The 18889-nt window shown below is 43.1% G+C and overlaps 6 protein-coding genes and 3 non-coding genes across 9 annotated transcripts; 5 read left to right on the plus strand and 4 right to left on the minus strand.

Moving 5' to 3' along the window:
* Positions 1–5052: 5052 nt before the first annotated feature.
* On the plus strand, positions 5053–7665 carry LOC108007950 (uncharacterized). Its single transcript, XM_070995534.1, is given in 2 exon segments — positions 5053–5107; positions 6818–7665. Coding segments are annotated over 2 exon segments (903 nt in total).
* An 85-nt stretch (positions 7666–7750) lies between these two features.
* Positions 7751–9694, minus strand: LOC108007959 (cysteine-rich DPF motif domain-containing protein 1). Its single transcript, XM_017071729.4, has 2 exons — positions 9557–9694; positions 7751–8327 (listed from the first exon to the last, which is right to left on the minus strand). Exon 2 carries the CDS (start codon positions 8323–8325, stop codon positions 7861–7863), a length of 465 nt encoding a protein of 154 aa, XP_016927218.4. The 5' UTR covers positions 8326–8327; positions 9557–9694; the 3' UTR covers positions 7751–7860.
* On the minus strand, positions 8365–9697 carry LOC108007049 (putative transferase CAF17 homolog, mitochondrial). The gene is made up of 2 exons (XM_017070656.4): positions 9557–9697; positions 8365–9491 (listed from the first exon to the last, which is right to left on the minus strand). Exon 2 carries the CDS (start codon positions 9488–9490, stop codon positions 8444–8446), a length of 1047 nt encoding a protein of 348 aa, XP_016926145.4. The 5' UTR covers position 9491; positions 9557–9697; the 3' UTR covers positions 8365–8443.
* Positions 9698–10118: 421 nt separating this feature from the next.
* Positions 10119–11498, plus strand: Unc50 (Unc50 RNA binding protein). Its single transcript, XM_017071764.4, has 3 exons — positions 10119–10535; positions 10849–11208; positions 11265–11498. Exons 1-3 carry the CDS (start codon positions 10205–10207, stop codon positions 11399–11401), a joined length of 828 nt encoding a protein of 275 aa, XP_016927253.4. The 5' UTR covers positions 10119–10204; the 3' UTR covers positions 11402–11498.
* Positions 11499–11664: 166 nt separating this feature from the next.
* Positions 11665–12804, minus strand: mRpL19 (mitochondrial ribosomal protein L19). Its single transcript, XM_036817107.3, has 2 exons — positions 12647–12804; positions 11665–12593 (listed from the first exon to the last, which is right to left on the minus strand). Exons 1-2 carry the CDS (start codon positions 12708–12710, stop codon positions 11728–11730), a joined length of 930 nt encoding a protein of 309 aa, XP_036673002.3. The 5' UTR covers positions 12711–12804; the 3' UTR covers positions 11665–11727.
* A 465-nt stretch (positions 12805–13269) lies between these two features.
* On the minus strand, positions 13270–17374 carry LOC108007980 (transketolase-like protein 2). Its single transcript, XM_017071760.4, has 3 exons — positions 17055–17374; positions 13690–15288; positions 13270–13620 (listed from the first exon to the last, which is right to left on the minus strand). Exons 1-3 carry the CDS (start codon positions 17156–17158, stop codon positions 13443–13445), a joined length of 1881 nt encoding a protein of 626 aa, XP_016927249.3. The 5' UTR covers positions 17159–17374; the 3' UTR covers positions 13270–13442.
* Positions 17375–17946: 572 nt separating this feature from the next.
* Positions 17947–18040, plus strand: TRNAY-GUA (transfer RNA tyrosine (anticodon GUA)). Its single transcript has 2 exons — positions 17947–17983; positions 18005–18040. It is a non-coding gene; the product is annotated as a tRNA-Tyr (tRNA).
* A 352-nt stretch (positions 18041–18392) lies between these two features.
* TRNAY-GUA (transfer RNA tyrosine (anticodon GUA)) lies at positions 18393–18486 on the plus strand. Its single transcript has 2 exons — positions 18393–18429; positions 18451–18486. It is a non-coding gene; the product is annotated as a tRNA-Tyr (tRNA).
* A 306-nt stretch (positions 18487–18792) lies between these two features.
* Positions 18793–18885, plus strand: TRNAY-GUA (transfer RNA tyrosine (anticodon GUA)). The gene is made up of 2 exons: positions 18793–18829; positions 18850–18885. It is a non-coding gene; the product is annotated as a tRNA-Tyr (tRNA).
* The last annotated feature ends 4 nt before the right edge of the window (positions 18886–18889 follow it).

The following is an 18889-nucleotide window of genomic DNA, read 5'->3' on the forward strand; positions in this document are numbered from 1 at the left end:
GGATATGGGTATCGAGTTTCCGTTAGTTGTCCACCAAGGAATCAAGTTCTAGTCAGCCCAAAAATCCACCCTCCTCCCATTTGGCTTGCGTCCTCAAATGAGGACATCTGGTAATTGCATGATTCACTCTCGTTTTCAGCTGTTTTCCCCCCTAGAATTTCCCCTTTTCCCTGCAGGTGCTCAGTGCACATCCATCAATAATTTCCGATTTGTGCCACTACTATTTGCCGAAAACTGAAGTGCAGAAATTTCTGCTTCGATTTACCAAGGGTTAACTTTACATTTTTCAGCTGGTCATTGTGGTTGACAAAAAGGGTCTCGTTTCGCCCCAGTGAAAGAGGGAAACTGATTTTCCTCTTGTTTTTCTCCGGAAAAATTGTAATAATTTTTGCTCTTGCCAAAAACGAGGGAGTAACATCTGAATAAAGGTGTTAAAATGTCAGCTTGAGTACTGAACCCTTTTTCATTATTCAGTTTTCTTTGGTGGCTATTCTGGGGGTACCAAATGTTGCTAATTGGAACAGCTGCTTTGGATTTCAAAAGCAAAAATCATTATTTGGCAAAAATTATGGAAATAATAGAAAATACATTTTATTATTTATCGTTAAGATTTAGTAGGAAAATAAATCAATAACCATATCTAATCCCATATTCTATTATTTGCTATTTATTTATTAAAAAGATTTTAACAAACCTTAAATGAAACAATCGACTCAATTTTTAGATTATATAGGCGAAAAAGACAATCATATAAGAATGTTTTGTGTGATGAGGCTAATGCGATAAGACTTGCCTTGGACAAGCTTTAAATTTGGAAAAAAAATCTGTATTTGATTTCAATGATTGTTTGTTATCAGACAAATGATTTACTATTTATAGGTTTATATTACTTTAAAGCTATTTGAGGTTTTATTTACATAGAGAAATCGAATGACCTTGAAGATAAATTTCCTTTTTCAAAAACTTTTACTTTCTAAGAGAAAATTTTCCATGAACTTTTTCCCCCGACAATCGTCGCCATTTTGAAGTTTTTCCTAGTGAAGAAAACTCACCCTTTCGGTAACCTCAAACTCCATTTTTCCCTCCTCCTCAGCCACACTTCATAACAGTTTGTTAGTTTTATTTTTAAAAGTGTCGCACGCACTCAAGTTCCTACTCTCCCTCCCCAAATCTAGCCCCTCTCATAGTCTTTCGGTACAATTTACAGGGCGTAATAAAAACAAAATGAAATTTAGGCGAGTGCACCCTTGAAAAGTGCTTGAAATGTGTTCATTTATTTTTGGAAACCCCCTAGGACGAACGTCCATGTCCCCCCTTTTCCAAGGGGCCAATCATCGCGAAGGGATTAGATGGCCTTTGGGCGTGTGGCACCGCAAGATCTTTGTCATTGAACTTGAAAAAGAGCCGAGGAAACGTGCCCCAGACAACTGGCGAGTCTACCCTTTCAACGCATTTGGGCAATCTGACGTGATCCTAAAAATACAACACACTCATCCCTTTCGGAACCCTTTCCTTTTCCCCTTGTATCTTTTTATCTCTCGCCTGTTGCATCATCATCATCATCATGGGGTTTTACCCTCGTCAAACATCGAGTACGGGTTCTCAAATTAACCACCAATAAAAAGGCAACACTTCATAAAATAAAAAAAGAAAGGAAAACAACTTCCGTTTTTTCATTGTTTCCCCTCATGATCCTGATCCCTCGCCTGTTGCTCCCTCGGATATTTTTTAGGTTGTTCCGTAATCGAGGAGTCGTTAGGTAAACACCCTTAATTTGATTTTTAGCGCCACTTAACATGAGGGCACTTTTCTTTATCCATACGATATGCATATGGGGTGAGTTCTTTTTAACATGGCAAATGGGGAGGGTAAAAAATATATGAGCATTACAAAAAAGTTGACATGGTAATTGGTGTATCGGATGCTCGAAATGAAGCCATTATTATGTAATTGACCCTTATCGGGAATTAGCTGGGAGGGGAGTTTTTAAAGGGCGTGGTTTTTTTGTGGGTAAGATCGGATTTTTTAAGGGGAGTATTTTTTAACAGCTATTATTATCGGTTTGAGATAGTGGGGTGGTTTTTATGGACAGAGTTGATTTTTATTGTTATGATAATTATCATAAGTATCTAAAAACGGTTATTATATGTTATTTTAGACAAATTATATTTTAAAGTCATAAAATTTTGTACTGTTGGAAGAACATTAAATACTTTTTGTTTCTCCTTAGTTGTAACGTTTAAACTTCCAAATCGTAGGATAGGAAAATTCAGAATCGAATAGTAGTAATCTTAATGGAATTCAATTTCCCTCCTTTCAGGGATCAGTAGTATGCAATTCCTAGATCTCTTGGCATACTTCGGCCCTCATCTGCTGCAGGCTGCGCCTTTGTCCGCATAATGAATTCATCACATCAAATGCTGATCCTGGTTGCGATCGCAGGACTCGTCGATGGGCGAACAGAGGAAAACCCAACAATTGAAATCCAACAAGCGGACGCAAATGCACAAAATTCAAATGTCATTCAAATAACGGCTGTCAGGACAATGGCCACGCACGCGGTCAGGATCGAAGTGGTAGTAGGAGTAGGAAATATAGCCGAAAGGTGGTTGAGGTCCTGTAGAAAGATGACGATGACGAGGAGTGGGAGAGGTAGTAGAAACGCCTGCATCTCATTTGGGGACTTCAGCAAATCTATGTACTTCTATTTTCTCTTTAAAATGCACTTGGAAAAAAATTATATGTTTAAAATTACCATCGAAACATAATAAATCTTAAGGTTTTTTAAGTTGATAACCAAATCTTAGATATATGATATATCTATATATATATTTATTTGTTATAACGTTTTACTCCCATTTATTTCGAGTGTACTGCAATATCCTGGCACAGGATACATGTGCGTATATTGTTATTGTTTTCGAGTTCCATCCGGTTTGGCCTCAGCTGAATGACAGCCAGCGGCCGACGGCTACAAAAACATTCCGCATTCTGCACCTCCAGCCAAAAGGCGACGATGATGAGGACAAAGTCGGACTGCCGGCTGAGGCCTCGACTATCGACTTCCTTTCCGCCGCCAAACCACAACAGATCCACCCGGTCCATCATGGGTTTCTTGTTTCTGACCTGATAAGCGTGACATTTTCATATTGCCGGCGATCGCAATCTGAGTTCTCTCAATCGAATTCAGATTTCCCAGTCAACCATAGGTTCATTCATCTATTCATCTATTGATTGCAGCTTTGCCATTTCTGAGGCCAATCACACGCTGACGGGATTAACAGAAGTGCTGTTTTTTATCTGGGCTAATTGGACCGATCCAGTCTTTGTCTCCTAAGCGGACAGCCATGAAATCAGAGTCCGATCATCCGATGGGCCAGCTCTGATACATGTCTCTCAAGATCCTTTCTTATCTGGCTTTCTTTTTCCAAGGGCGTGCAATTGGCGTTAAATTTGAGCTGACATTTAGCTTAAGGACTCGCAAGGAAGGACTTTCTTCTTTGATCTTGGACGATATAAGATGATCTGAGACGATCTATAACTATAGGATCAAATTTTCAAGAGTAATGTTTTAAAGAACCTCAAATGCTTAAGAATAAATAATTTGTTAGTAATAATATTATAATATTGTACTTAAAAAACATATTATTTTTCGAATTTAATGTACAATATCTACAATCTACAATATGAACTGTGGCAGCTGTTTACGGAGCACCCTTTCCTTGGAGCACATCAAATTTTGGAGTCTGTAAAATTAACTAAGAACTACCAGAAATTAGGGCATGACTCCATAACTCGCCAGTCGGGAGCCAGGGCAGATGTCAAACTGCTAAAGATCACACTAAATACAAATATCGCCCAAGGAGCTCAGCTCATTTGAATGAGGGGTCTCGGGCTCAGTTCCCGGGAAAGCAAACAAATTCCTATCCTCAAGTCCCAAAGGAGCAGACATAAGAAAATCATTTGTTTGGGGAAGGGGAAAGGACTCCAAGGGATCAACCCTGAGTCAAATGCCAAGAGTCCCCTTCGGAAAATCTGAATGTCGCGTGTTGGCGCGTAAGATTTGTGTTTTCCGGGGTCGGCGTCTCGGAAAAATCGGGGTCACACGAGGGGTCGGGGTCGGGGTCGGGACTCAAGGCATTATAATAGGCTCATTTCCTTGCCTGCTCCTTCGGCTCCTGATTTTCTGAGCGTAATAGCGTAAACATTTAACGGGAGCGTGCGCTGCGCACGCGCAACATGAACTCACATGGCGACCCGAGTCCTTAGTCCTTAAATTCCCTACGCTTCGACCCTAACCTCATCCCGATTCCAATCTCCGCGCCATTGTTTGATTTCCTTGAGGATTTGCGCGTCTTATGATTGATTCAATGTTTTGTAACGATTGTTGTTCCCATGATTTTTCCATGTACACGATCACAATCTTGTGGCATTTTCTATGAAGCATTATGAATCTTTTTATGCGTTTTCGTGGGTGTAACGTTTGGTTGGGAGATCGGGGTTAGGAACTGTCTGTTTGGCAAATATTCAATTCATCTTTCTTCTGAATGAAAAGCGAGGAAAAGCTGAAGCGAATGGGAAGTTACCATTTAATGATGCATGGAGAATGGCTTAGAATAATCGAGAAAATATTTGAGAAACTCGCAGGAGTTAAAACAGATATTTTTTAATATAATAATATTAAAAATATTATTAATAATAATATTTTAAATACCTATTTCAATATCAATAACTAACAAACTGGTAATTAAGTCTAAAAAATCTTCTTTAACCTAAGAAACCGTTTCTGACAACCCTTGAACCACAGCCAATATTTGCATATAATAAACATTATATGATGAAAAAAATACATATATGATCAGAATACTACTCCTGGAACCTAAAACTGTATATGTAGCTAAACATATACCCTTTTTTTGTAAGTTGGTCCCCCGGCAACACATGATATCGCAGTAGCAGCAAACCATGATGCATGTGGCACATTTAACATAATGAATGAGTTAAGAGCATCAACAAACCAAGCACGAACATATAGGCGGATGACTACTGCACATGGGACCCCGATATGGATGGGGATCTGTGATCTTGGATCTGGGTGCCGTCGGAGGTGCTTGTTCGCCACGCCCGCATCGTCCAGGACATGTGTTAATCAAGGGGCAACCTCAGCAGCGCATAACTCAGTTGCAGATGGACTAATTTTTGTGTAAGTCGGGTAATACTTACAGGAGGAGGGGTAAGCCCTAAACAGCTGCCCGAAGGACTAAAAATAGTCAATGGCAAGGTGCAGGCTGCGTTACAATTTATGTGACACAATTCTCATGTTTGCGCTTAATTTTCATTTAATTTTTATGGGCGCCAAAAAATGTCGGACGGCTGCTGCTTGGATACTACGAAAGACCCGGCCAATTTTGGTATCCAGATTGGAACAATGAGGCGGACAAAGAAGGTAACATGAGCTAAAAAACCAATAGAAGTAACAAAATGTGACAGGCAATCGGAAGAAGACAAACAAATGAAGAATCCAGAGAAAAGCGCAATTGTTGCAGGATGACAATTGAATGCAATCCGGAAATGTCCTGCGTGGACAAGGATCGATGGCCATCGCCCAAGTGGATTTCTTTAGCCACTCAAAGGGTGAGCAAAAGAGAAATCAACTCAAAGAGAGGGTCTTCCTCCTTAGTTTTCTGTAGATTTAAAAAACAACCCCTATATGAAGACTCAATTCCGTTTGAGTTAGGATCGGAACTCGGAACAGATTGAGTGAAGATTTTTTGAGCTGAATTTCCTGTGATTTCAAGACCCCTGGAGTCCTCCCAACAGATTCAAACTTGACCTCTAAGGCGACCTCAAAGATGGGAAATGGGAGATGAGAGAAGCGCGCGCGTTGCTCCTTTTGTGCCCTCATCCTTCGCATCCTTCGGGTCACCTCCTGACCTTTTCCCTTGGCACCCGCTTGCCCTTTGTCTTTCGCCCGGGATCGTTGACAAAAGACCTGGGGCATTGCAATAAATGTGATAAAGATTGTTTTTTGTTTTTTTGCCTTTCTGTGCAATTGCTTGGACACCGTGCCATAAATTGCCCATAGACCGGTGAACGCTGATCGCTGACCGTTGATCATCGACTAGGGGTTTGGTTTGCAAGGAAATAACCTGAATGATGCCTTAATTGTGGGACAGGCAGCTGAAACTGTCGGGTTCCATTGAACTACCCTGCAATTGTGGGAGTTTAACGCGTGTTTTGCTCTGATCAAAGGTCCGTCCCTAGGCGCTAGTTCGATATCTTACACATGTAATGCTCGAATTTATTGCTGATATCTGTAGAAGTGGCTTAAACGGTGAAGAAAGAAAGTCACCGCTTGACCATCGCACATTTAAACTTAAAGCCTACCACATATGTTGTTAATATTCCGTATAAATAAATATTGTTATATATATTATATATTTATATTCCATAAAATATTTCCTGATGCCTACAGAATTTCGTAACTATCTTAGTTGATCTTATATACCATCACTATAAGTTATAGCCCACCGAAACTAATGGATCGTGTTATTTTAAATTATGTATTGCACCATTTATTTTAAATTCAGTCAGGCAAAACCAGTTATCGGTAGAGGTTCAAAATAAGTGGTCTAATGAAGACTACCGCACTAACTGTCTTTATCCTTCTCGTAGGTCTCCTGAAAGTGGGTGAGTAGGTGTCGTTAATTTTAGTAATAGCTAATCAAAGTTATACCCCATTTAGGTGGAAAAAGGTCAAAAACAAATACAGAAACGGTAAGGTTTTGAATTTATGCATCTTGTAAACCCACATGAGACTATACACACTGTATTTTTACAAAGGATTCCCTGCAAAAGACTGATGAAAGGTTTAGAGACTTACTAAGGGAGATTAATTCGACATACCATAATAGACCCCTTAACACAGCAAACAATAAGGAATTTGAGAAATATTTCCGAAAAGTTGTATCTGCCTTAAACTTATCCATTTATGACCTAGGTACTAAAATTGATATCTACACAGATTTCACAGTTTACAATCAAATTAGATTAGAACTTGAAAGAGAAATGTTCAAAAAGAAACAAGTTGCGGAGAGACTTCTTAAGTATAAAAATCTGTTACCAAAGTGTCGAAAGTTTTTTTCAAATCAACTAATCGAACTGAAGGCGAGTTTCACTAAATCGAACTTGATGAAAATGGAAATATTACATGATCCTAGTCCAGAGTGCGAAAACGTTGAGCTAGAAAAGATTTTCGTTCCCCCAACTCCAACTCCGAAACCGAGAAATTATGATCAAGAGCTTCATGATATTTTGCAAAAATATAAGAAGCGTCCTTGGGGAAGTAAAAAATATGTAGAGTTCGACGTACAAATATGGAAAGTGTTCATGGCCACCAACAACGTAAGCAAACGTAATAAAATGGAGGCAGTGGACGCCTTTTTGGCATATGACGATGATCGTGACAAACTGGATAAGGCCTTGGCAAATAGAATTGGAAAATTTAAAAAACGCATTGGAACTGAAACACATTCAGCTTGCAAATCTGATCTAATAAAATTAAATAAGAAACTAGCTCAAGCAATGTTCAATACCATTCAGGAAAAGCACACTACCCTAGTCGCCACAAACTATGTACAATCTTGTCTCTAAAATCAAAGGTAATAATATTACTTTTACTTAACTTATTAAAGTTTGTATTTACTTACATTTATATTGGTTGTCAAGAACTCAATTTATTTAGAAACAATTAAAAGTATCGCTTAGTTTATTAAGTTTCTTTAAATAATGCAATACCATTTCAGAAACATACAATTTTTTAAAGTATGTTTTTATTTATACAAAATCTTAAAAACTAATCTATTTTTTATTGCCTTGACTGGCTGACAGTTGCTTTCGAATCCGGGCTTGGGCTTCCACTGGCCAGTTTTTGAGCTCGTCCTGACCGCATGGCAAGCAAAACGTGGCTGTGTAGTAAAAACTGCAACCAGGATCCTTGCACACTGTCTTTGAGCAGATGGAGCAATTAGCCCCCAGTGAGATATAGTATTCTGCCTTTGTCTGCCAACGAGGTGGAGGTGGCTGGAAAGGATCCCGCATCACGTAGTTATCCTCCGGATACTTGATTCCCAGGGAGAAAGGCGGTTTTCTTCCAAAGTAGTGAACCATCTCCTGCATTTCACAGCCAGAGCAAAGGAACTCAATGCGTGCTATCCGTTCATCCTCCTCCTCGGGATCTGTGGGCTTCTTTTCCTCCTCTGGTAGCCCTAATCGTTGAATCTCAGCTGCCTCGTTGTCCAGGACGAAGTCTTCATCGGCCTCCATTTCTGCAATACCAACAGAGAAGCAAAGAACTGGGCAAACTTTGACGATGACTAGGTTACGTTTACTACACTAATAACAATGGTAAAATAACAAATAGAGGTTCAAATCAGCTCGTGGGTCATTCAGCGAACGCCTGGCGGCGCTTTCCGGGCAAATCCTCCGGCCACCATTCCGGGCGTTCGACGAAGCAGCGCTCCCCATCAATCATCAGCTCTGGACGACCGTTGAGAACCTTCTCGATGCGCAGCAGGGCCACACCATGATTGTGGGCAGATCCAAAGACGCGGCCCAGTTTAGCGCCAGCCACGGAGGTTACTTCCTGACTGGAGCCCGCCTCGATTGGGGCCGTCAGTCGGATAGGCATATAACGCTTGCGGATCACACCCGAATGATGGACGCGGGCGGTCAGCTCCTGGCCCACATAGCAGCCCTTGTGGAAGCTAACGCCGTGCAGGTAATCCGCATTGGCCTCGAGGGGAAAGCACTTGCCCGGCGGCAGTTCCGAGCTGCCCTCGCCCACTCCTTGCTTGTAGCGCAGCAACTGGTAGTTGTTGTCCGGGGTGGCAGCTGTGGCGATGCCAAAGTCGGCGAAACTCTTGATCAGCTTGGCCCAGTCCATGTCGGTGGGCGCCAGGATGCGAGTGCCCAGAGCGGGCAGCCTCGGATCGGGCGATACAAATAGATCTGGATGCGGATTGGGCACAGTCTCCGAGGCGTCCTGGAAGTTAAACATCACCCAAGTGGTGTACTCATCATCCACACTGTCCACTTCGATGCGCCGGCGAACGCGGTAGGTGCGCAGATGGCGCCGAAAGTCCGAGGAAGCCTCGCGATCGCACTCCACCAGGATGGTATCCGGATTGTTGGTGCGGTAAAGGATGGTGTCGTACAGGACCCGACCGGATTTGTTGAGGAAGTGGGCGTACTGGGAGGCAGGGCCTCCGTTCGACTGAATCTTCGCCACATCGTTGGTCGCCAGACCCTGCAGGAATGGCACCACCTCGGCCCCGTGGATGCGGATGAGTTCTCGGTTGGCCAGCGGCTCGAGGGTGAAGTTCCGCTGACTGATGCCCATCGGACGAGCATAGGGAATCCGCAGCTTGTGGAGATTACGTATGTGCTGCCGCGCCGCGAGCAGTAACCGCGGATTTGACCACCTATTCATGCTGCAAAACGGAGGCATCGGATGCCGGCAATTGGTATTCGAAGTGCCAAAGGAAATCGCTCTTACCTTGTGTAGTAAATATTACTCAATTTATTTTATCTAGCAGCGAAAACTTAAATTTGGTACACAAAACAAAGTCAGGCAAGGAACTGACTTTTTGGCACCCGGCTCATAATATCGGGACTTGACAGTTCGTTAGAGATGAGCGCTTGATGGGGTTTTTAAACGTGTCACGGTTGCGGATGAACAAAAAGTTCAGAGCGTGAAACTCATAAAAATATAAAGTATCACACAGATTGTTATAAATTATAATTTTGTATCAAATTATTGTTATTATTAAATATAAAAGCTTAGACTTTTTATTTATAGAGTCACCACCAAAAATATATTCTTTTCAACATTCAATTTATCAAAATATAGAAAATAATTTTACTAACAAAAAATAGTATTTAAAAATCAAGAAATTTTAAAACTTAGTCTAGACCCTGTTTTATTTGTAGTTTAATTATTTAACATTTTAACTCACTTCACCGATTTTCAGATAGACTCCCTCACGGTTCCATCTCTAAACAGCTGTTTCCTATCGTGACACCACATCATCTTGTTTCGCCTGGCTTAATTTAGCCCATTCTACACGAAAAATCGGTATTTCGAGGCGCAGTGGGCGCAGCCACTCTGCTGGAAACACAAGAAATTAGTTTTAAACAAAACAAAATGAGTCAATACAGCCACGTTAAGTATACGCAATCGCCGACGCCGTCGGTGGTTTCTAGCTACTCGAGCGCCTCGCGGCTCCACTCGCCACTCCCGCCGCCCGCCAACCACCGGAGGGACTGCCTCTCGGCGACCACCAAGAGCTACAAATACCTGCGACGTCTGCTCAAGTTCAATCAGATGGACTTCGAATTTGCCCTGTGGCAGATGGTCTACCTTTTCGTGGCGCCCCAGAAGGTGTACCGGAACTTCAACTACCGCAAGCAGACCAAGTCACAGTTCGCCCGCGACGATCCGGCGTTCCTGGTGCTCCTGGTGGTCTGTCTATGTGGTGAGTTCTACGCCCAACCACCCAGGGGGAGGGAAAGCATCTTTACATCTGATGGAGTTCTATCTTTCACCTTATCTAAGAACAACAAATCAGTCAATAGTTCTATCTTAACGAGCAAAACCAATTTATTTCACCAGTTGCCAATATGATTGCTCTAACACAGTAATCCTCATATAAATTGTATCCACTAACATTTAAAATCCAGAATTCTTTTTTTAAGGGATAAATTAATCCACACTTATATTATTTCATTTGTTTGCCACATTATCAAGCTTAAAATACACCTAATAATAGCTTCCATACCTTTCAACAGTCACCTCGCTGGGTTTTGCCTACGTACTGGGACTGTCCTTCTGGCAGAGCATCTCCTTCATCTTCTACGTGGTGTTCGTGGATTGCATTTTCGTGGGCATCATAATTGCCTCCTTTTTCTGGGCGGTGACGAATCGGTATCTGCGCACGAACAGTCTGGAGCCGGACATTGAGTGGGGCTATGCCTTCGATGTGCATCTGAACGCCTTCTTTCCGCCCCTGATGCTGCTGCACTTCATCCAGCTGTTCTTCTACAACTGGCTGATCAGCCAGACGTGGTTCATCTCCCGATTCTTGGGCAACACATTCTGGCTGCTGGCCATGGGCTACTACGTGTACATCACCTTTCTGGGATACAATTGTAAGTTGTATTAGGCATTGAAATGTTCCTTAAATAATACGATTTCCACGTTGCAGGCATTCCCCATCTAAAGAACACCCGCATCATACTCATCGCCCTGCCAATCATCTTCCTTCTGTTTCTGGTTGTCACAATTATTGGCTGGAACGCCACGATATCCTTCGTCAACTTCTACAAGTATCGAGTATATTAATCATGTAACGTGCGTTGTAAATTATTTCGCGTTTAGCTGCTAAGCACTATACATTTATGACTAATAAACTAATTAATTTAGCGTTATCCAAATCGAAGGTGTAAGAAGTGCTCTTTTATAGTTTTCAAATGGAGAATGATTCTTTTCAAAATAGTTAGCTTAGCATTTTATAATTTTAATCCTGAAGCCATTAATAGAAGTATTTAGTTTTAGTAATTTTTGTGAAATTGAAGAGCAACTGTAAATTAAAATTCTTAGCTGGCTTTAACTTGTATCCTTCAACATTTTCCGAGTTTATTAATCTATAAAATGGACAACAAATGCATTTACGCCAGCTGCTTGGGCTTGACAAAGGTGCGCTTCCGCTTGTTGCGCTTGCGCTGCAGCTCCAGGGTGTGCAGTTCCGTGTGCACCTCGGCGAAGATCTCCGTCTGCTCCTCCTCGGGAATCGAGCTGCGGTAATCCTTCATCATGTCGTACTTTTCCCATGGTTTCTGCACCTTGGCCGCCGACAGGCGATGCTTGTCCTTCAGATACTCATCAATGTTGGCCACGCCACGCAGATTCTGGCGCTCCCAGCGCTCCAGCCAAGGTCGTGGTCGCAGAACCACCTTGATGTCATTCACGGGTACCGGAGCTCCCTCCTCCAGCGGTTCCGCCTCCATGTTTTCATCGAAGGTGCTGTACTCAGGCAGAGCGTCACGCAGGTAGAACAGGTTGTCGTCCAGACGCTTCTCCAGCCGCAAAACCTCCACCTTTTGGATGGTGGGATCGTACAGCTCGTAGACCACCTCCATGCCCTGGTGATCGATCACGTTGCGCAGGATAAAGCGGGCGCGCAGTCCACAGCGATCCCTGTTGATGCAGATGCCCACGAAGCGACTGGTCTTGCCGGCGGCATGGGGATCGGAACTGGTCACTGCCAGCACGGAGCCGACATAGAACTCGGGCAGATCGATCTGTTTGCGTCGGTCCAGCATGTCCAAGCGCTCCAGTTTCTCGCGGATGGGGTTTCGCCACTCCACCTTGGGATCGGGCAGGAATTCCGGGTAAACGAACCGATAGTTGGCCGGAATAATAGGCTTGCGGGTCACAGGAGGCGATGGTGGAGTCGGCGGGGCAGCCGGAGCCTCTTTTTTTTGCTCCTCCTGATTTTCAACAGCATGTTCCGCCGTTTTAGTGGAGTATGTGACTGAAAAATAAGGTTCCTGAATGTGTGCCGCTGGGGAAAATGTGGGTACATACCAATTCGCTTGTAGGCGCCCTGCTGCACCACTCTGCTTAGCAAAACTCTAGTACTTAAGTTCATTTTAAATAGTTTTGCCGAGTCGCTGAAATAAATGTTTAGATAATCATGCCGCACGATAATCAGCTGCTGCCAGAGATGGCGATAGCGGAGTAATCGATATATTCCGCGAATGGATCAGAGCAGAGACTGCCAACTTGTTTGATTTTAAAGTAAAAAAGTAACTGACTTTTAAATATGTTTATTAGATAACCAAATGCACGGGGCAAAAAGAGTTAACACTTGATTTAATAAACATTCATTGGATGTTTTTTTTGTTTTTGGGATAGGAAAAGACATTACCCTCAATTTAAATTTGATTGCACAATTTTTGAATAAATTATTTCAATTTGATTACGTTAATTGCTTGACTAGTAAAAGAAAACACTAGAAATCAATCGTATATAACGACCCACACCATTAGGGGAAACATGTAGAATATCAACGATACATTTATTAAGTATCCAGGAAGAGTCTACTTCAACCATTTAAATTGTTATTTATAAATATATATATTTACCTTTCTGTTTTATAAACAAAAATAAATTCAGTTTTCCCCCCAATAAGAAAATGTCTACAACAATTATTTCTGTTAAAATACTTTTATCAAAGATAATTTATTTTCCTGATGTTACAGTGCAAATCTTTAAAAGTATATCAACCATCTTAGAGGAGAATGATGGGGGTAAGGGTCAATAGTAACTGGGGGAATTCCTGTAGGCGGTAAATGGATGATGACTTTATGGGTCTCGGTTCCTAATCCTTGAGGATTTCGTTGACGGCGTTGACGACGTGGCGGGCAGAGATGCCGAACATGTCGATGAGGACGGTAGGAGGTCCCGAGCGTGGCACGGTGGGCACGAACAGGTGCTTGACCACAAAGTTGCGCTCGCCAGCCAGGGCACTCAGCACAGCCTCACCCAGACCACCTTGCCTGAAGAGGAAAAAGAAAATAATCCAGTTAGCAAAGAAGTATCCTCAAAAGATTATAGATAAAACTCACTGGTAGTGATCCTCCACAACGACCACACGACCTCCGCACTGCTTGCCGTGCTCAATGATCAGCTCGGCATCCAAGGGCTTCACGGTGAAGGGATCGATCACACGGACGGTGATGCACTTCTTCTCCAGCTGATCGGCGGCAGCCAGGCACTCGTACAAAGTGATTCCGGCTCCGATCAGGAGCACCTCGTCGGAGCTCTTCTGGCGCACAACCTTGCCCTTGCCGATGGCGAAGGGTTCCTCGTTGTCGTAGATCACGCAGGTGTTGGGACGCGACGTCCGGATGAAGCAGACGCCCTTGGTGTTGGCGGCCAGTTCCACGGCACGCTCCGTGCTCACCGCGTCCGAGGGATAGAAGATGGTGCTGCCCGGAATGGTACGGAACATGGCAACGTCCTCCAGACCCATCTGGGAGGGGCCATCCTCACCGATGCTGCAGCCGCAGTGGGAGCCCACGAAGTTCACGTTGGTCTGCGAGATGGCGCCCATGCGGATCTGATCGAAGGCACGGGTGAAGAAGGTAGCAAAGGTAGACACAAAGGCCACGGTGCGGTTACGGCAGGCGGCTCCAACGGCCACGCCCACCAGATTCTGCTCAGCGATGAAGCACTCGATGTAGCGCTCCGGGTCGAGGTTCTTCAGCTTGTCGGAGAAAGTGGAGTTCTTGGTGTCGCCATCCAGGGCAACCACGCGCACGTTGTTCTGTCCGATCTTGGCCAGAGCCGTGCCGTAGGCCAGACGGGTGGCAATGGAGTCACCCAACTTGTAGGCTGGCGGCGTGTTCAGCTTAATATTGCTGATGTCCACCACAGGAGCGGCGCCCGTCTTGGACACCGGCTTGGGGGCCAGCTTGACATTCTTGTTGACAATCAGACCCTCAAGATGCTTGACCACCTCGGCGGCCTTGTCACCCAGCGGCTTGCCGTGCCAGTTGTCCAGATCCTCAATGTTGGGGAAGTCCTTGCCCTTGAAGGTCTTGGCGATGATGGCGGTGGGCTTGCTCTTGGTGATGGCAGCGCAATGGAAGGCCTTGGTCAGCTCCTCGACATCGTGTCCATCGACGACCACGGCATTGAAGCCGAAGGCCTCCAGACGATCGCGGTACACATCCAGTTTGTGCTGCAGGGAGGTGGCCTCCGACTGACCCAGACGGTTCACATCGAAGATCACGCACAGGTTGTCCAGTTTGTAGTGGCCGGCAAAGTGCAGCGACTCCCAGATGGATCCCTCAGCGGACTCACCATCGCCCACGACGACGTAGGTGCGGTAGTCAGCCTTGTCGAAGTTCTTGCCCACATAGGCCATTCCGGCGCCGACGGCGACTCCCTGTCCGAGGGATCCGGTGCCCACATCGATGAAGTTCAGACGGGGAGTGGGGTGACCCTCGAGATCGCTGTCGATCTTGCGCAGGTTGTTCAGATCCTCGATGGGGAAGAGGCCAGCCTCAGCCCAGGCGGCGTACAGGATGGGAGCCGCGTGTCCCTTGGACAGGATGAAGCGATCGCTGGAGGGATCGCGAGGGTGCTTCAAGTTCAGACGCAACTGCTGGAAGAACAGCACGGACATGATCTCGGCGATCGAGGCACATGATGTGGGATGGCTATAACGAAAGAAAAAGAAGAAAAATATTAGATTGTAGAACAGACTTTATGTACTTTATTGAGGTTGAGGCAGGTGTTTATTGAACCGTAGAAGTCGACCTTCGTTATGAAGGCCGAGGTGGAAAAGGAAAGTATGCCTACAAAAACTTAGAAAAAATAAAACTATAGCTTGTTATATGTTATAAAGATTAACTGAATCTATTTTGTTAATATTGTTAAAAGCTTTAAAGATTACTAATTCTTTCTTAAATGTCTTGAAATAAACCGAATGCTTAAGATTTCTGTAAACTGTCAATATCAACAGTATCTAATTTCAAAGTATAAATAAATAAATAAGATTATATCCACTTTGCAATACTCTGAGTTCCCATGATATCGTGTTCCGACAAATAAGATAAATTCCAAATGAAACGGCTGCGAATTGCAAATCTGGCACAACTCCAACCGCATAAACAAGCAACCCTAGACAAAAAGGGGGGCTCGTCTTACCCCCAGACATATAAATAAACCATATCACGTAAACAACATGACATATATGGTGTGATTTTCCTGTATGTACAAGTGCTAGAAAAGATTCATCGCAATTCCTCACCGGTTTCAAAACCTTGAACTTCCCTGATCCCCAAAAAACCCAAACAATGGCCTTTAAAACTAAGATTCTAGGGTGGGTTTCACGATGGGGTTGCATGCTGATCTGCGTGGACGCACGTGTTTCTAGATAGTTCCCAAGTGCGTCCCCACTTCCTTCAGCCATATCAAGAACTAATGAAGGTGATACGGAGTGTCAGAAATGACCCGGCTCGCCTATTTTATCAATTTTCAGTGATTTTCGATTATCATGCGGGAAACACACTTGAGCTGGTCACCTCTAATCGGTCATATCGTTGCCAGTGAGTAACCAAACCCGGCTAATCTCGCCGGCAGAGGTCACATTTAGAGCAAATAGAGCAGATCTTATCTGAAACCGTTAAAAAAAAATACACGGAAAAACTAATGGAGGCGATAAAAGTGTTTTCCTTATCAGCATACTCTATTTTTTATTTACTGTTGCAGTAATAATTTGGTCGCGTCTGTCCGAGATATAATTACATTGAAAGCTATAAGGTCGTAAATCTCGAGTGCAGGGGATCATTCCATTAATATTCCTATCCCTTTCATTCCCGTCACAAGCTGTGCTTTCCAACACTTTTATATATATACTTTCATATATCAAATGCCGCTCTCTGTATTTTTGTATGTCACGCCATGTGTAGGTATATTTGTATGTACATACATATGTATGTGGGTATTGGCGGCGTCGGCTTTTAAAAGCCACGCACAAAAACAAAACAGATTTAAAAAGCAGTAACAGAAAAAGCTTAATTTTTCAAGGTTGTCGAAGGTCAAAATAATATTAGCCCAGTAATTAAGGTGAATGTGGCTTATCAGTGAGTACGCAAACAGGGCGACAAAATTCGCAAATTCCCTAAACCCACTGGAAAACACGTGGCTTTGCAACAGAAAGTCAGGGGTGGCTAAGGGGGGTGTTTAAAATAAAACCGGTCTTTAAACCTTTTCTTTGAAAGTAGAGAGTTATATAACTTAATTTAAATTTCGCAAAACAAATAGCTAGCCCCCTTTGAAAGCCTTTTCTACAACCGCCCCTGGAATAGAGGGGTCACCTTTGAAGCAACAAGTGCAAGGTGCACAACTTTTGAAATTCGCAGCTCACAAATATATGCACACTTTGATTTGCTAATAAGTTTCCATTTTTGCGTTAGCTTACCCCGATTTGGAGGCCTGGGTGGCGTTGATGGAGTGAATTCGCAGCTTCTGGGCCAGATCTTTCAAATCCTGGACGGTTTTGGCTTCGGGCTTGTGGTACGACATCTTGCGGATATTGGTGTGAATTGGATCCGTACGAATGCGGTTTTTGATAGTAGGTTGCACAACAACGACTCTTGAGAGTTTCGGATTCGTTAGCCAAAGGGTGACGCCTCTATGTTTGCAAAAGACAGACAAGAGTATCGACGTGGTGGTGGAGCTGGAATCGAAGTTGTCAACGGACCGCTGCAGCCGGCTTCTGGGAACGAACTACTCTCGTCGCCGGCGCCGCGGTCGCTTTTACGCTGGTGGGGCTCAATCTTGGGAGCGAACTCGCACTCGCAAAGTCACCGCTAGCTGGAGTCCAATGCTCTGCTCACGCTTCACTCGTCGGGGCTGGAACGAGATGGATATATATAGACATCAGTTCGGGTCGCACCCTCTAGTCTGGGCACAGTTGCCGGTAAGAAAAGATAGATTTTAAGTTTTTTTTGGTTAATATTTTCAAAAAAAAAAGGTAGAAAATACAGCCTTTTAAGCGAGTAATGTGGAATATGCAACAACGTAACAAACAAATGTGAGGCAAATGATATATATATTGTGACCCATTATCTTAAATGTGAAACCATTCTTGTCATAGTTTTTTTAGTTCACTTAGAAATTATATTTATAATATAGAAATAATTTTCAAATTTAAAATACAACTAATGAAAATAGCTCTTTTTATAACAAGACCTTTTTCTTTGAGCGCAATTGTATGTCATGCAGCAGTTTAACAAGAGCACGACTCTCTTTTCGTTACTTTCCCCTCCTCTCTCGTGAACAAAAGGCGAATTTGCCGCCAACGAATTCAACCTTCGATAGCTCAGTTGGTAGAGCGGTGGACTGTAGTTGGAACAACACGCAATAGAAATCCATAGGTCGCTGGTTCAAATCCGGCTCGAAGGATCGGAAGATGTAATTTTTTTACACTTTTTTATTTTATTAATTTTTTGACTGCAATTAAACTGATAAAAAGTGTTTTAAACCGCGAAAATTTGAATGAAATGTAATAAAAACAAATTATAAAACTAACTCAAAATAATATCAAAACTAGCGTAAATTTACGAAGATCCAACCGTTCTTAATCATAACATTACAAATTTCGTGCAAGCCGGTTTGACTGGGAAATATTTAATCCAACATAAAAACAAACAAAGTTGACCATTTCACTTGATAATTAAACAAAATGAGCAAACAGAAATTAAACTTCTCGTTTGTGCGCATGCACAAAACTCACATTGGCCGCCCGTAATTTCAACCTTCGATAGCTCAGTTGGTAGAGCGGTGGACTGTAGTTGGTACAAAATGCAATAGAAATCCATAGGTCGCTGGTTCAAATCCGGCTCGAAGGATTTTTTGCTTTATTTTTTATTGTTTTAGTTTTTTTTAAGAGATTCCAATTTTTTTAATCCAACAAAAATAATTTAAAACAGAAAATAGACTAGTCTTTTATAACGACTCCGTCTGGCGATTGTTTTCTAAAAACCACCAATAATCAAATGAAAAATACGAACGAAGAGATGGTCATAAAATGACCGTGCCCCCAATAGATGGAATTAACAATCTGAATAATAAATTAAGTTGATTATTTACCAAAGTCTACCGAACGGTCGCGATTATCCGCATACCCGGTGAAAAACATGCACCCCAGCACACCCCCTTCGATAGCTCAGTTGGTAGAGCGGTGGACTGTAGTTGGAAGACATGCAATAGATATCCATAGGTCGCTGGTTCAAATCCGGCTCGAAGGATTTT

The sequence above is a fragment of the Drosophila suzukii genome, chromosome 3 (genome assembly GCF_043229965.1).
Source record: "Drosophila suzukii chromosome 3, CBGP_Dsuzu_IsoJpt1.0, whole genome shotgun sequence".
NCBI classification, from domain to species: Eukaryota; Metazoa; Arthropoda; class Insecta; order Diptera; family Drosophilidae; genus Drosophila; species Drosophila suzukii.